Raw genomic sequence first — 17,210 nt, forward strand, 5'->3', positions numbered from 1 at the left:
TAATATTTCAGAATGACTCAGTTACTATATTTCATTGATTCCAAAATGCACATTTTTTCATATTTAACATCTCAAAAATCTAGATAAAGTTTATGTTAATAGCCATTGGCTGGTTTTTTCCCACATCTGTTATCTTTTCAATTGGGATGTATCTTATAATCAATGACATCTTAGGTAAAATATGGTATTGTTTGTCCTGGAAATGCTATTCCATTAGCTAAATGCTAATGAAACTTTGTTCATAGTCACAATATGGGCTTTGAACAAAATTGTAGGTAAAGAAAACTTTTTTCATTTACATAATATGTAATGGTGAACAAAGCAGACACAGCTACAGCTCCCATAAAGCTCAGTGGCTACAGCAGCATTGTCCAGTAGAAATATAGTATGATCTCTTATGTAATTATAAATTTTCTAATAGTCACACTTAAAAAAGTAAAAAGAGGGGCACCTAGCTGGCTCAGTTGGTAAAGCATGACACTCTTGATCTCAGGGTTGTGAGTTTGAGCCCCACATTAGGTGTAGAGATTACTTTAAAAAAGAAAAAAGAGGGGGGAATAAAAAGCAATAGATGAAATTAATGTTGAGAATATAGTTTTATTTATCCTAATATGCCTAAATATTATTTCAACAATCAATATTTTTTAAACTGTTAATGAGATATTTTAGTTTATTTTTCCTAAGTCTTTGAAATAGGGTGTGTGTTTTATATTTTACAACACATCTCAATTCAGATTGGCCATATCTCAAATGTTCCATTTAGCTATATTACACAGCACAGGTCTAGAGGCAGAGATGAACTTGTTTTTTTTTTTTTTTTTTTTTAATATTTATTTTAGAGAAAGAGAGAGAGAGCATGAGGGGAAGGGAGGGAAGGACAGAGGGAGAGAGAGACAGAGAGGGTGAGCTTGAGTTGGGGGAGGGACAGAGAGAGAGGGAGATAATCCTCAAGCGGACTCCCCACTAAGCACAGAGCCCAACACCAGGCTTGATCCAGGACCCTGAGATCATGACCTGAGCTGAAACCAGGAGCCAGATGCCCAATCAACTGAGCCACCTAGGTGCACCGAGATGAACTTTTTATTCAATATTGGTTTTTTTGGTTCGCTTGTTTTTGTAGCTACTTTTCTTTGGTGGGGGGATATTTTTATTTTTTGAAGAGGTAAAATATACCAAATTTCAAAAGTACCAGGGCATTCAGTGAAAAATAAGCCTTCCTTTAATCCTGTCCCCAGCCACCCTCCTCCTGTAGGGAAATGCTTTTAGTAATTCTGTGCATTTGCAAATATATCCATATATTTTTCTCCTTTGTTTTCCACACAAATAGTAGCACACTATACACAGCTTGGCACTTTCTGTTTTTGCTTTTACTTAATATATTTTGGAGATCTTTCCATAGCAATGTATGCAGAGCGTCCTCATTCTCTTTAACAGCTGCATAATGAATACAGTGATGCATAATGAATAATGAATACAGTATAGTTTAATGAATACATTATATTTATTTAACCTTTTTTTTAAGTACATGATATTTTACAATTCTTTTTTTTTTTTTTTAAGATTTTATTTATTTATTTGACAGAGAGAGACACAGTGAGAGAGAGAACACAAGCAGGGGGAGTAGAAGAGGGAGAAGCAGGCTTCCCGCGGAGCAGGGAGCCTGATGCAGGGCTCGATCCCAGGACCCTGGGACCATGACCTGAGCTGAAGGCAGATGCTCAACGACTGAGCCACCCAGGCACCCCTAGTTTATTTAACCTTTTGATGGTAATGAAGATATTTGTAATATTTTGTTATTATAAAGACTGCTAGTATGAATATTCGTGCACAGAAGTCACTTCATACTCAAAGGACTGTATTTGTAGAATAAATACCTAGAAATAGAATTGCTGAATATAATTATAAGAATTGCTAGAATATATGCTTCCTATACAGATTTCCATTTTGCTCACCATTATACCCCTAGAACCTAGAAGAATATTTGGCACATTCTAGACACCAATACATATTTGTTGAATGAATTTATAAAGTAGGAAGTGAGGCTTATTTTTCATTCTTTCAGCAGTACTGACTCAATCTGAATGGTACTTTTTGGATCTGATACTTGTATTATTTACTTTGAGGATTGCTTTCCCTAGGAAGTCTCACCACTCCCTCTCTCCCTTGTTTTTCCTCCCTCTACCACATCCCTCTCCTACCTGACTTAGAGGCAAAACAAAGCTGGGGAAATTACATTAATATTTACGGCAGAGTTTTGTTTTGTTTTGTTTTTGAAGATTTTTAAAGAGAGAGAGCGCACAAGCAGAGGGAGGGCAGACGGAGAGGGACAAGCGGACTCCAAGCTTAATTTAGCTCAGCATAGAGCCTGACATGGGGCTCAAGGCAGGGCTTGATCCCAGGACCCTGAGATCCTGACCTGAGCCAAAGTCAGAGACTTAACCCACTGAGTCACCCAGGTGTTTAGGGCAGACTTTTTTTTAAGACAAAAAGTATTAGGGCTAGAGACAGTCATCACTTAAGGGTAAAAGGATCAACTCACCAGAAATAGTTGCTAAACTTACATGCATTTAATAAAGTAGCCTCAAACTATAAATGGGAATATCAATTACAGGGAGAAAAAAAAGAAATTTATCATCATAGCAGATTCAACACTCTTGATTATTGATAGCCCATATATGTCACTGTGTCAGGAACCCTTCTCCAAATCCTTACTGAATGTAATAAATTGTAAGGGTATGGGGTGCCAATATTTTCTAAGGGCTGCTCAAAAACTTGAGTATGAAAGACCTAAGGAAGCACAAATGAAAATAGCTGTAATAACAAATCTGAATTTAGTGGAAAGCTTGTGAAAAGAACATGGATGTTTCTTTTCCAAAAATAATTTACAAAACTTCCAGCTAGTAGCACTTGCTGAAGAAGTTAAGGGAGTGAGAGAGTCACATTTGGAACCAAGAAGGCAAACAGGAGGGAAATATGAGTATTTTATTAACATTCACTCAAAAAACATTTATTGAACACTTCCTACGTGCAAGAATTCTAATTACCATCCACTTCAGAACTCGAGTTCATTTTTTTTTTAAGATGTTATTTATTTATTTGACAGAGAGAGACACAGCGAGCGAGGGAACACAAGCACCGGGAGCAGGAGAGGGAGAAGCAGGTCTCCCGCAGAGCAGGGAGTCCCATGTGGGGCTCGATCCCAGGACCCTGGGATCATGACCTGAGCCGAAGGCAGACACTTAACGACTGAGACACCCAGGTGCCCCAGGAACTCCAGAGTTCAAATTAAAAGTAATTCAGATACTTAAATATTACTTAAAACTTTTAGACACATCAAGGTCACTACAGGACCAGAAAATGGGCGCCAGAGAATTCGGGTCAGGCAGCGAGGACACCTATCAGCAGTCGGCGGGGTCCTAGGGCAGTCAAGCCACCGCTCCTTGCTACAGGCGGGAGTGTGGTCAGCTATGCCGGTGCTCGGAAGGGACCTGGGGGGAGCTTATGCGCAGGCGCGGGCCGCTCAAATCCACCCAGGAACGAACCAAAGTTCTCTTTTCGGTCTCAGACATGGTGAGTAAGGTTGTCCTCAGCAGTGGCTGCCGGGGTGGCGTCTGGGTGGAGTAATACTGAGCAGCTCAGTCACCCTAATTTTTTAGCAAGTATTGGAGAACGGTTGGGTTAAGACACTGGCCTTGGACGGTTTCTTTAGGGCTCAGAGAGGGTGAAGTATTACTCAGCGTTTTCTGCAGACTTCGCGGGCCCACTTACGGCTTCTGATTTTATCTAGGCTTCTTCCTAAGACGCGGGCTTCAAGATTCAACGGCCCGATTTCTTAATTCCTCAAAAAAGCCGGGCCAGTCAGTGGTTCCTTTTTATTTTCTATATTTTATGGCTCAAAATCTATAAAGTATGGTCTTTGAAGATGCAGTGAATTTTAAGTGGGATCTGATGGAAATTTACTAAATTCTTTTCGGTAATCGTCATGACCTACTTACAATGAGTTTACAATAAATGCGGGGAACTAGAGCAGCATCATTTCCTGAGGGCTTGTTGCAAATGAAGAAATCAAGATTAAAGCTGGAGAAGATGAGGCTAAAGGAGCTTACTGATAAATTGAATAACCCAGGATTAATAAGATTTCATTAAAGATCTTAACTGCAAATTATGGGCTAGCTATATTTTATATATAAATGTTCTAATTTTAATGCTTCAACTTTCTGCTGCATGTAAACTAGTTTTGAATTGGTAAGATTGGATTTTCTGTGGTGTTTATTTTACTTTAAGTGAATGATAAGCAACAACAGATGAGGGTAATAATTTTTTGGGTCAATGATGAGCTGGCATGTATTCTGAATCTGAAGCTGATTATTACTACTTTAGCTCTAGAATTACTCTGAGACCTGAAAAATACCCGAATCTTTACAAGGGCTTTAGTGCTTAAGTTCTTTCTGGTCAGATACTTGGCAATTTTTATGTAGAAAGTTTCTGTGTGGCAAGATGGAATCAAAGTGAAAAGTTCAGATGTATACTGAATATATACACTGTGGTCAAACATTAAAAAATGAACAGTTACGAAGTCACTGCTTTATTATTTTGAAAGGGCACACCGCAGAAGGATGTTATTATCAAGTCAGATGCGCCTGATATGCTATTGTTAGAGAAGCATGCAGATTATATCGCGTCCTATGGCTCAAAGAAAGATGATTATGTATGTATGATTTCATGTTGAAAGTTTGTTTTATTTTGAAGAAATGAGACTAATATGCATAAACAGTAAGTAGGTCAATATTTGTGGCCCATGTTATTTTTTTGTCCATGTTTCTTAAAAATGATAACTCCTCCATGCCAAGGACTGAAGTTCTCTCCATGAAGTGCAGTGAGTGTACCTTTTACTGAGTGAGGTTGAGGGTCAACCAGAATTAACCGTGGTTCTCAGAGGCTTTGACAGACAAAATAGATTCCCCATCTGCCCAGATTTTTAAGAGGTTTGAGGTACAGAAGAGATTTGTATTTTTGTACTTGAGGTATTACTTTCAAGGTCAGTGATGTGTTGGCATGTATTACCTGAATATATGGCTGATGTGTAACAACACTTTAGCTCTAGAATTACGCTGAGACCTTGAAAAAGTTTTACCTTAAGTTTCAAACCTTGAGTAGTTTTCCTCTCTGGGACAATCTTAGAAAAAAGTAATGAAACTGAAAGTAAATATTTTTCCCTGTAGTGTCCAAACAACTTAATTAATTTACCATCTTGGGAAACCTCTAGTATTGATTAATTTGTGACTTGTTAAATTCCCTAAGATTACTCACCTGATTCGGAACCTTAACGTAATGCATTGGTGACTAGCAAAAATTTATTTCTGATCTAGTCTCTACCAGTTTTTAGGTCTCTGATTAGCTACTGTTAGCTATTTTATCTTAATTTTTGCATGCCTTGGCCATTTTGGTTTTCAGGTCATTGTACCATTTACTAATAGGTAGTAGATAGGCTTTGTACATAGTCCATATATTAATAGAGTGGATGTCTGATAAATACGATGTAGGTACTCTGAAAGAAATACTCTGTCCCCAAACTTGAAAAAAGTTGGTATATTTTTGACTTACTCTTCTGGTTGGCTCTTAGGAGAGATTAAAGTCCTATTTGTATTAGTCGCAGATAAGTTTATCATATGCATCTCAGATACTTACCCTTTCCCCACCCCCAGATTTGATAGCCACAAATTTAAAATAAATACCTTTGTTAGAATCAATTGAATTAAACAGGAAGTGTGGCTAGTTAGTTTTTATGTGTTCTATCACTTTAATAACCCTGCATCAATTCAGACTGGCACATTAAAATAATTGTGTATTTTAGGAATACTGTATGTCTGAGTATTTGAGAATGAGTGGTATCTATTGGGGTCTGACTGTAATGGATCTCATGGGACAACTACATCGGATGAATAGAGAAGAAATTCTGACATTTATTAAATCATGTCAACACGAGTGTGGTGGAATAAGTGCTAGTATCGGACATGACCCTCATCTTTTGTACACTCTAAGTGCTGTCCAGGTAAATACTTACTAAAATTTAACAGTCTTGGTAGTGTGTTCTCTTAGCTGAGAATGGAGAAATTACACTGGGTATTAGGAACATGATAAAATTGGTGTCTGTCAAAAAAGTTTCCCCAGTCTTTTTAAATGAAACCTGTATTCTACAAGGTCAATGATGTGATGGCATGTATTAGCTGAATCCAAAGTTGATGTAAACTGTAAAATTACACTGAGACCTTGAATGATAAAATGTTTATTTTCAGTATATATAAATAATTTGAAAATCACCAGGTAGAGTTAAGTGTTTTAATTTTGATAATAGTGAAGATGCGCAATTGTGGCTTTAAAGTCTACTTCTGTATATGTAAGTTAGTATATTTAAAAGTTTTGAAATACTAAGCTACAATTTACATGGAGGAAATAAATTCTGTTACTGGTTTGGGTTTGTTGATAATGCTTGTGGCATAGTAGAAGATAGTCTGCGTGTTTGCGAAAAGGCCACAGTATGCATAGACAAAAGGACATGCTTGACAGTTTAAAAGGTAGTTGAGGAAGAACATCACAACAAACTTAGCAGTGTTGAAGTATTTAATTTGTTTTGTTTTTGTTACAGATTCTTACTCTGTATGATAGTGTTAATGTTATTGATGTAAATAAAGTTGTGGAATACGTTCAGAGTCTACAGAAAGAGGATGGTTCGTTTGCTGGAGATATTTGGGGTAATGTCAGTCTAATCCATGCTATCCAAAATACCAATATTAAAAACTCTGTTTTGGTGTTTATTGTAGTGATAAGGTTTGTTGAAAGTTTTTAAATACAATGAATTGGAGGCTTTGTTAATAAAGGAGATTTTTAAGGTTTTGATCTTTTCAGGTCCCACGAAGCAGCTGGTCTTACTGAAGTTAAATGGTCTGCTGGAAGTTCCAGCATGCACTGTGCTAGTTAAATCAGCAGACAGGAGAACTGGAACAGAGGGGGCCAGTCTAAAATTTGAGGTAGGTGAAATTTTTTCCCCCAATATTTGGTGGCTTTGTAAAGTTTTTTTTTTTTTTTTTATATGAACTACTTGAGAGGGAGAAATATTCAAAAAACTTTACAAACTTACTGGATATTTGAGTGGAGGGAGGGAATAGTACTATACTTGATAAATGTAGATAATCTCTGCTTTAGGGCTGAATACAGTGCAGGCCGGAGAGACCAGCTGCCTCATGGGATGTGAAAATCTACTTTTATATAGTAGGGTAAGTTTATTGTCATTATTAGAAATTGAATAGTCATTTTGGTTCTGTGTTACCTTTCGGGGTGCTCTAAGCAACTTAAGATAATTTGCTGTATCAAAACTTTCTAGTTCTTGGATTCCTTAGAAGTGATTTTACCTCACATTCAGCTTTCCTCCTCGTGATTTAAAAGTAAATGTTAAGCTTGAACTCATGGAAATTTAAACATGGCAGTTGTACAGTTTGCCTTTATTTAACTGGTATTATATATTAGGATCAGATGCCTCGGGTAACACTTAGTTTTGATTTGATTTCCTTTTTCTTTTAGGAGAAATTGATACAAGATTCTCTTTTTGTGCGGTGGCAACCTTGGCCCTGTTGGTAAGTTTTGAATATTGTATTGGAATAATTAAGTGCCCGTGATTATTCTGGAATTCAATAGGCTTATTTTTTTCTGTTTGTAGGGGAAGCTAGATGCTATTAATGTGGAAAAGGCAATTGAATTTGTTTTATCGTGTATGAACTTTGATGGTGGATTTGGTTGCAGGCCAGGTTCTGAATCCCATGCTGGGCAGGTAATTTATTAATGCAGATTAAAATATGTCAGTTTTGAAGGGATAAGTGATAAACTGGGAAAATAGAGTAATTGCAGTTTCAGTGTCTGTTATGTATGACTGAAGTTAATTTAAATGTAATGTGGGATATTACATAGGAATTGCTTAAATACAGATAAAGAAAGGCATTTTTACAGTAGTTTTATATACATTCCCTGTTGGTGGAACCCCCTGGCCTGGGCAAACATAAGTAGGTTCGTTATCATGAAAGATACATTTTTATTTTCCCTTATTCCTATCCTGAACACCTATTTCCTTGTGCCAGAGAGGCAAATTGTATTTTTAAATAGTATTTAGTATTTACATTGTATCTGTCAATAGTTGTCCAATAAAATTTGCTTTTAGAGCCACCTGGCTGGCTCTGTTGGTAGAGCATAAGATTCTTGATCTTGGGGGAGCCTGGGTGGCTCAGTGGTTAAGCGTCTGCCTTTGGCTCAGGTCATGATCCCAGGGTCCTGGGATTGAGTTCTACATCGGGCTCCCTGCTTGGCAGCAGGCCTGCTTCTCCCTCTCCCACTCCCCCTGCTTGTGTTCCTGCTCTCGCTATCTCTCTCTGTCCAATAAATAAAATCTTTAAAAAAGAAAAAAAGATTCTTGATCTTGGGGTTGTAAGTTTGAACCCCATGTTGGGTATTCTAAAAATAAAATCTTTTAAAAAAAATTTTTGCTTTTAGCCATGAGGAAATGTTGACAGTATTTCATTGCAGAATTGTATCCTAGAATTAGTATGTTTGGATTTGTTCAGATAGCTATGTGATACTTATGTGTTTGCAATTCTGACTTGTCAATAGAAAATTGGTTTTTAGACATAAAATGGCATTTTGAGTAGTTTTTATCACTACATTACTGTTGAAAAATTATTATACACATGTACTTTATGTCTGTAATTTTAGATCTATTGTTGCACAGGATTTCTGGCTATTACTAGCCAGTTGCATCAAGTAAATTCTGATTTACTCGGTTGGTGGCTTTGTGAACGACAGTTACCATCAGGTGGACTCAATGGAAGGCCAGAGAAGGTATTGTTTCATAAGATATACTGTGTTCTAATAGCTTTATAGCCACTATAGCTTCTTGTAAATTGATAATGTGCTTTTACCCCTCCCCGCATTGCAATTTTTCAGTTGTACTTCCTAAAAAAATGCTCTTGGCAAAAGTAAAACAACTGGAGTGGAGCTACTTATTAATTATGGTATCCATTTAAAAGACTCTTGAGGAAAAGATGTGTATGCTACCTTCTGATGATCTTTTTATGACAAAGCTGTCTTCTGGTTTTCCCTATCCTGAAGTGGATTCTGGAGTTATCTGAAGGAAAACAAAAAAATGTCAAATTGCTTTGAAATATATTTGTATTCAGGGCGCCTGAGTGGCTCAGTTGGTTAAGCGACTGCCTTCGGCTCAGGTCATGATCCTGGAGTCCCGGGATTGAGTCCCGCATCGGGCTCCCTGCTCGGCAGGGAGTCTGCTTCTCCCTCTGACCCTCCTCCCTCTCATGTGCTCTCTCTCATTCTCTCTCTCTCAAATAAATAAATAAAATCTTTAAAAAAAAAAAAAGAAATATATTTGTATTCAGATACAGTATGTATTCTTAAAGTGTCTTTTTCCCTATCCTGAAGGTCTTGTATTTTTCAGGCATTGAAATGAAGCTGTTTCTTTAAACTTTTAATTCTAGATCTATACCAGAGAAAATCAGTCCTGTATTAAAAGCTTTCTTTATATCTGGGACCCAAAGAGTACTGTTAAATGAATACATGTATCTTGTACAGAAATCTCCATGTCTACTTATGGGTGTGAAAGGACAATTTAGCAAATCAGTGATTTTTAAAAATAATGTTACAAAATTTTTATTTAAAAACCTTACTAAATTTTTTAAGAAAGACCCAGTTTTTGACATTTTGGTTTGGAGAAAAGGGAATCAAATTCTCCTTTGCACGTCCACAGTTCGCTTTAGCTCTCATACATTAAATTGGGTCTGTAAGGGCCAGGTAGTAAATGTTTTCAGTTCTGTAGGATATACAGTCTTGTTGGCAAGTACATTACTACGCTAAAGAGCAGATGGTGCCATAGACCATAAGAAACCAGTGGGCATGGCTGTGTTTCAGTCAAGTAACAGTGGTTACATTTGAATTTCATATCATTTTCCTATCACAAGACTATGTATTTTGTTTTCCTGTTTTTTTGGGGGGGGGGGTTGGTTTTTTTATTTTTAGACTGCGTATTTTAAAAAACGATTTACAGGGTGCCTGGGTGGCTCAGTCGTTAAGCGTCTGCCTTCGGCTCGGGTCATGATCCGCGCATGGGGCTCCCTGCTCCACGGGAGGCCTGCTTCTCCCTCTCCCATTCCCCCTGCTGTGTTCCCTCTCGCTGTGTCCCTCTCTGTCAAATAAATAAATAAAATCTTTTAAAAAAAAATAAAAACGATTTACACATATAAAAAAAATCTTTGGTTGTAGTCTAGGTTTGACTCAAGGGCTGTAGCTTGCTGGATCCCTGACAGTATTGTGATAGGGCATGGTGGTTCCTTTGTCTGGGTCATTGTATTTTTGTTTTAGCTTTGCTTGCTCAATATTTATGAACAAGTTGGGTTGGGAAATACCCACAGGTGGTTTCTAGCTAGTTACAATCCAATGAAAAACCTGCGCAACTTTCAACAGTTAGAAAATGGGTCAGGGTTGGGATTGCCAGGAATCTGCACTTAACAGTGTAGGACAGTATTTTATGTGCCTATGAATCACTCGATTTTGTTGAAATGATTCTGGCATCGAGGTGAGATATTCTGCATTCTTTAAACCCAAGTGACCCATGTTTTGAGGAGCCAGGCTTTAGGTTTTTAAATAAGTATATGTCTACCTGGACAGCATTTGTTGAAAATGCTCTACCTAGGGAAATAGAACATATCACCATGGATTTCGTGAGCGTTAACCACCAGCTTCTTGGATAAGGGGCATTCACTGCGGATAAAATAAAGCTACAGGGATAGTTGTCACTGCGTACCTAAACTCTGAAACATTTAGCATAGGTGTCTGTGGATTGAAATGTTTGGTCTTTATGCCAGTGATAATCTTTAATTCTAAGTAATTGTATTTATGGATTTTAGCATCTCTAACTGCATGTCAGTATATCCCTTAATCACCACCACCCCATGTTTGGACTAGAGGATAAAATTGTGGCAACTGCTTGTGGTTTTTTCCCTCCTAGTTACCAGATGTATGCTATTCATGGTGGGTGTTGGCTTCCCTAAAGATAATTGGAAGGCTTCATTGGATTGATAGAGAGAAACTTCGAAGTTTCATTTTAGCATGTCAAGATGAAGAAACAGGAGGATTTGCAGACCGACCAGGAGATATGGCAAGTATATTTCTGACATGTCCATGCAATAGTTACATTGCTTTGAGTTACTTTTACTGCATTTCCAGACTTAGAAATGGATGATATTTAAAGTGTTGCTTTTAAAGCAGGATACTTTTCTGGTAATTTTTATTTGAGAATATATGAAGGATATAAAACAAGTTTACAGAAATTTCTCATCACTTGTCAAAAAAATACTGTATGGTAAAAGGTCTTATATTTAAAAAAAAAAAAACGCAATTTGAAGCCATCATTTTTATTTTAGAAAACTAAGCATTTATTCAAGTAAAGAAAATACAATGGAACCCAATATAACTTGTTCAGAAGTAGGGTTTTAGAAGTTTTCATTTTTGTAATACTCTATAAATTCTTATTTTTTAAATAGGTAGATCCTTTTCATACTTTATTTGGAATTGCTGGATTGTCGCTTTTGGGAGAAGAACAGATTAAACCTGTTAGTCCTGTTTTTTGCATGCCTGAAGAAGTACTTCGGAGAGTTAATGTTCAGCCTGAACTAGTGAGCTAGACATTGATGGAGACATGAGACATTGCTTAGTATAGTTGTGCCATCTTAACATTTCTGTAATGTGCCGATCAAACTTAAAAATGACCACTGTGTTACTATTTTATATATGAATTGTATTAATTTTAAAAAATTATGTAATTATACATAATGTAAAATAAAAATCTTTATCTTCAGCTTTAGATTTCCTTCTGCAATGCTATTATTCTGAGTACAGTATTTTGTTTCTGCTTCATTATATTTATTTGTATGTTTCCTTAAAAGCAAACTCAATTTAAAGAACTATTGAGTTAAAGAAGTCTTGTGTTCTACTTGTTTTTCCCATCTGCTTCTTTCATATTATATAATGGCTAATGTAAATTCATCTATATCAGTGAGAATGTTAACTGATAATTGATAAACCCATCCATATATGAATTAAAAGATGCACCCGAATAAATGGCTCTTGAAATTTGGGACTGTTTCATAAGTTTATGGTTACTCTGAATTGATCGCAGTAATTTAGATAAATGGCGCATTTCCATCTTAGAATAGGACTGCATTCTGGACTACGTTCTTATTTTTTAAACATTTTTATGTTTGAATGCCAACGGTGTACCTAAGGAATTGTTGACCTTTAAGGAAATAGAAGTTGATAGTTTCCACAATGTTTTTGAAAATGTTTTTCAAAAGACAAAAATGAGCACAAGTATTCTGAGAGTTTTACATTCTTGATGAAAGTATTTCAGTGAACATTTCTCTTGAAATGGAAGTTGAAATTTTCTCAAGCATTTTGGCAATACTCTAGTAGTTGTTTTAAGAATGATTAGTGGGGCTCTTCGCTGGCTCAGTTGGTAGAGCATGCCACTCTTGACTTAGGTTGGTCAGCTCAAGCCCCATAGTTGGGGTAGAGTTTTCTCAAGAATGAGTAGTGGTGGTGGTTCACTTATACATCATTCACCAATTTCAATTGTAACATCTAGATGAAAAAGTGCTTACATGAGATTCTTGAAATGTTTACCATTATTTTGACAGTTCACTAAAGAGTTTGGGCTGAATTGCCACTATTTTTCTGGAAGTTTGGAACTGGGTGGAATATAATCTTATGTAAATTTTATCACTGGAAGTATTTGAAGGAATTTTGAGGATTCCAGTCATTGCATCTGGGTGAACTATGCTGTTAAGACACCTGACTTAAGAGGTAATTTAGCAGTTGTATGAATTCAGTTTTTTGTTTTATTGAAGTATGGTTGACAGTGTTGCGTTAGTTTCAGGTGTACAACATAGTGATTCCACAAGTCTGTTATGTTCAGTAATGTTTGAATATCTTCCAATAGCAGTATCCAAAGTATTTTTTTTTTTAATTATTTATTTTATAGAGACCTAGCCAGAGAGGGAGCACATGCAGGGGGAGTGGGGGAGGAGAAGCAGGCTTCTCGAGCAGGGAGCCCAATGTGGGTTTTGATCCCAGAACCCTGGCATCATGACCTGAGCGGAAGGCAGACCCTTAAGACGCTTAACGACTGAGCCATCCAGGCATCCCGAAGTATTTTCTCAATCCTAGTGTCTCTGAATTTGGTACTATTTCTATATTCAAGAAAATAGGCATAGAACAATTTCATGGAGATCATTTGTTGCAAAGCTAGAGCTTGGATTTGTATAGTCTGTTCTTAACTAATTTGTACCTACAGGGGCGCTTAGGTGGCTCAGTCGTTAAGCGTCTTCCTTCAGCTCAGGTCATGATCCCAGGGTCCTGGGATCGAGCCTGGCATCCGGCTCCTTGCTTGGCGGGAAGTCTGCTCCCTCTCCCACTCCCCCTGCTTGTGTTCCCTCTGTCGCTGTGTCTCTCTCTGTCAAAAAAATCTTTAAAAAAACTAATTTGTACCTACAGTACAATAAATTGGGAACTGTCCAAGAGCGATTTCATCCATTCTTTTTTTTTTTTTAAGATTTTATTTATTTGGCAGAGACACAGCGAGAGAGGGAACACAAGCAGGGGGAGTGGGAGAGGGAGAAGCAGGCTTCCCGCAGAGGAGGGAGTCCGATGCGGGGCTAGATCCCAGGACCCTGGGATCGTGACCTGAGCTGAGGGCAGGTGCTTAACGACTGAGCCACCCACGTGCCCCGATCTCATCCATCTTGACCTGGTTCTTAGGGTACTGTGCATGCAGTCATGTGCTTATTGGGTGAATATTGTAATTACAACAGCCTTGTGGATATTTAAGCTGTAGGGGGTCAATGGCTCCTTTCTCTGTTTCTCCATAAGACCAGGTAGGTGGGCTGAACACATTTGTTCACACCATCATAGGCGTTCGGTGTCTAGTGGTGGACAGTTTGTAAATTTAAAAAGCTCAGTGTATGTGGGGGTGTGGTTCAAAAGCACCAAACACCTTTAGTAAAATACAGTGCTGTGAGAATAGTGGGGCTACCAAATTGGATGGTCATTGATAGGCTCTGAAGAATTCCGTTCAGCTGATCCCTGCAGATTGAAGAGAGCTGTACCTCAGATTAAGCTCAAAGCAAAATCCAGTGGCGGGTGAAGGGACTGGTCACCGGTGGAAGTAGGGCTCCAGGCGTGGTTGGGGGAACCTGGGGCTCACTACGCCTGCGCGCTGGGGCTCTGTGCGTCTGCGCGCCGTGCTCGGGCCTTTTTCCGCGACGCTTCTGTACTTCAGGTCGGTGAAGGCGCGCTCAGCAATCTCAGATTTCTGCCTGGGAAGATTTGTGAGGATGCTGAGGCCTGAGGTCTTATCAGTCTCGCCTTCTGTCCCTGCGGCTTCCCCCTCATTGGGAGAGGCTCGGTCTCAGGGTCCTCGCTATAATTTCGGACTCCAGGAGACTCCTCAGAGCCGCCCTTCAGCGCAGGCCTCTGCGTCCACGCCTTCTGGCACATCTGGAGCCGCCGGCGACCAGAGCAGCAGCACGAGTCTCCCTCGCCACCCGCCTCGCGCCCGGCCAGCCCAAGGCAAGGAGTGGTTGGGTGGATTCAGCGGTCAGCTAGAGGTCCGCAGCTCCCGGCGGTTTCGGGGAGTGGTGGCGGGTGGTTACCTCAGAGAAGTTTGAGTTGGCATGTGGCTGAGAGGGTGAGAATGGGGTGCTCTAGGAATTTGATGGGTCTGAGTGAGTCAGAGACTGGACTCTTCAAATTGTACGAGGCCGCGATGATAATGGCTCAGTTCTGAGGAAGGCTGCAGTAACATCCGGTATAATGCCCCTTTTCTGCCCTCCCAAAAGCGTATGGCAAATGGCAGAATTTGTGCAGCAGTTTGGTGATAGGAGTGGCTCCTCTTGGCTCCTGAACTAAGATGGGATGGAAATAGATTAAATTTAGCATTTCATCTAATTCAGTTGAATAATATGTTTAAGTATTTAAAAATGTATGTCTTTCAATTTGAGTTCAACCCTTTTATATTTGGACAACTCTCCCTTCATGGAAAAACTATCACTTTTTTCACACACCATTGCAGCATAATGGTAAGGTAACACATGCCAAATCCAGTGGTCACTTTTCAGTTCCCCTGTGTTTAATGTTCTTGACTAGTCTTCTCTTGAACTCTTAATTTGGTTTCCCTAATTCTGCTCTCCCGTTTTTCTCCTGTCTTTCGGAGAACTGCTTTGCTCACCGTTATCAGTTCCCAAATTATGGTTTGTTCTTGAGAGTTTTGGGTTTTTTTTTTCTAGGCCGCTTCTTGGTTATGATTATCACTGCTCAGGTCTCCCCTATGCTCCAGATTCCTATTACAGACTGTCTTCTGAAGTTTCTAGTGGGAGACCAATGGACACCTCAGACTCACTATATTATTAATTGAATTCATCTCTCTACAGTTCCTTGAGCTGTTTCTTTTACTTAACTCAATCACTGGATTGTCTAAATCTTAAACCCGTAAGACTTCAGTAGTTTCCTCACAACATCCAAACAGTTAGTAAGTCCTATGTTTATCTTTTAAATAGTTCTTTTCTGCTCTGTCTTTGTGCCATTATAGGCTCTCATTATTTTATGTGTGAATTATTGCATCAAACTCTGGCTTTTGTGACTGGATAAATGGTAGTACTATTTCCTGATAAAGTGGGTTTTGTAGGAGAAGCAACTTTTAGGAGGAAAATGTGTTCTGTATGGACATGTTAAATGTGAAGAACCTCTAGGATATCCATATGGTCACACTGAGGCAATTGAATATATGGATCTTGGATTACGAAGAGAAACTTAGGAGAGATTCAGATTTGAAAGTTACCAGTATATTTGAGGCCAGAGGGGAGAAGATAAAGAAGAAACAGCAAAATAGTTGTCAAGGAAATTGGACGGCAACTAAGATAAGTGAGTAAGTTTCCAGAAGGAGCTTAGAGTCTAAAAGTAACCTGAGGACAAGAAACAGGCCTCTCTGTCTCTATTCCTGATAACCACTCCCTTCCTTAGTTCCTTTAAGTCTATGTAGTGCAGCACATGGGTTCTATACACTTCTGTACGATGATATCCTTATGCTGCATTCACACTTTTGCAAATATTTCCTTTATCAAACTTCTCAAAGTATCCTAGTTTGAATGTGTCATCCAATTCCTACCGGTACCTGTGTAAAGAAGTCTGATTTTATCCTATGGTGGGTATGGGGAGACACTGAGGAATTGTGAGAAAGGAGATAAATGGTGAAATTTCTTTGTCAGAAAGATCACTGGTGATGTTGTGAAGAATGGATTAGAGAGGCATAATACTAGAAGCAAGGAGAACAATTAAGAGACTTGCAGAAGGCCTGAAGAAGATATGGGCTTAAAATGAGCTAATAGGAGTAAAGATGGACGGAAATTTTAGTGGTATTAAAAAATTTTTTTTTACTAGACTTAAATGATTGGGTGTTAGGATTGATGAAAGGGGAATTACGAATGATTCCTGAGTTTATGACTCAAGTGACAAGGTACGAGATGTTATAGTTGGCCAAAACTGGTTATAAATAAGTTTTGAGGGAAAGATAATGAGTATATTTGTGAACATTTAAAAGTTCTGGAAAGATATCTAAAAGTTTACATCTAAAAGGTAGATTTAGGGACATAGAGCCACACTAATAGAACTTTCTGTGATGATAGAAATATTTCATATCTGTGCTGTCTAAAATGGTAGCCAATAGCCAAATGTGGCTTTTGAGCATTTAAAATGTGGCTTGTATGGCGAACAGAATTTTTAATTTTAGTTAATTTTTATTTAAATTGTCAAATGCAGTCAGTAGCTACTATATTGAACAATGCAGGTATAGACCTAAGAATGGTTCTTGCATTTTTAAAGGGTTGAAAAGTAAAAGAAGAAGAGTATTTTGTGACATGTGAAAATTATGTGAAATTCAGGTTTCAGTGTCTGGAAGTAAAGTCGTTTTTTTTTTTTTTTAATTTAACTTAATATTATTATGTTACGTTAGTCACCGTACAGTTTTTGATGTAGTGTTCCATGATTCATTGTTTGCGTATAACATTCAGAGCTCCATGCAATACATGCCCTCCTTAATACCCATC

General features: G+C 38.2%; 2 protein-coding genes and 3 non-coding genes across 6 annotated transcripts in view; all 5 read left to right on the forward strand.

Moving 5' to 3' along the window:
• Positions 1-3,454: 3,454 nt before the first annotated feature.
• Positions 3,455-12,190, forward strand: RABGGTB (Rab geranylgeranyltransferase subunit beta). 2 transcript variants are annotated; one of them, XM_081818651.1, is made up of 9 exons: positions 3,458-3,570; positions 4,601-4,708; positions 5,855-6,052; positions 6,647-6,752; positions 7,579-7,631; positions 7,715-7,825; positions 8,758-8,883; positions 11,063-11,216; positions 11,602-12,190. In XM_081818651.1, exons 1-9 carry the CDS (start codon positions 3,502-3,504, stop codon positions 11,736-11,738), a joined length of 1,062 nt encoding a protein of 353 aa, XP_081674777.1. In that variant the 5' UTR covers positions 3,458-3,501; the 3' UTR covers positions 11,739-12,190. The 2 variants fall into 2 exon arrangements, with proteins under 2 accessions (XP_081674778.1, XP_081674777.1); XM_081818652.1 differs by lacking the exon at positions 7,715-7,825 and having other exon boundaries at positions 3,455-3,570.
• LOC115941049 (small nucleolar RNA SNORD45) lies at positions 4,325-4,403 on the forward strand. Its single transcript, XR_004075778.1, has one exon. It is a non-coding gene; the product is annotated as a small nucleolar RNA SNORD45 (small nucleolar RNA).
• Positions 5,038-5,121, forward strand: LOC115941052 (small nucleolar RNA SNORD45). The gene has a single exon (XR_004075781.1). It is a non-coding gene; the product is annotated as a small nucleolar RNA SNORD45 (small nucleolar RNA).
• LOC115941053 (small nucleolar RNA SNORD45) lies at positions 6,201-6,272 on the forward strand. Its single transcript, XR_004075782.1, has one exon. It is a non-coding gene; the product is annotated as a small nucleolar RNA SNORD45 (small nucleolar RNA).
• Positions 12,191-13,770: 1,580 nt separating the features above from the next.
• The window catches only part of MSH4 (mutS homolog 4), a 110,315-nt gene continuing 106,875 nt past the window's right edge, over positions 13,771-17,210 (forward strand). The window contains exon 1 of the mRNA XM_081818658.1: positions 13,771-14,679. Coding sequence (XP_081674784.1) covers positions 14,445-14,679 — 235 coding nt within the window. The 5' untranslated portion in view covers positions 13,771-14,444. The remainder of the gene's footprint in view (positions 14,680-17,210) is intronic.

The sequence above is a fragment of the Leptonychotes weddellii genome, chromosome 4, assembly GCF_054177405.1.
Source record: "Leptonychotes weddellii isolate Sample4059 chromosome 4, ASM5417740v2, whole genome shotgun sequence".
NCBI classification, from domain to species: Eukaryota; Metazoa; Chordata; class Mammalia; order Carnivora; family Phocidae; genus Leptonychotes; species Leptonychotes weddellii.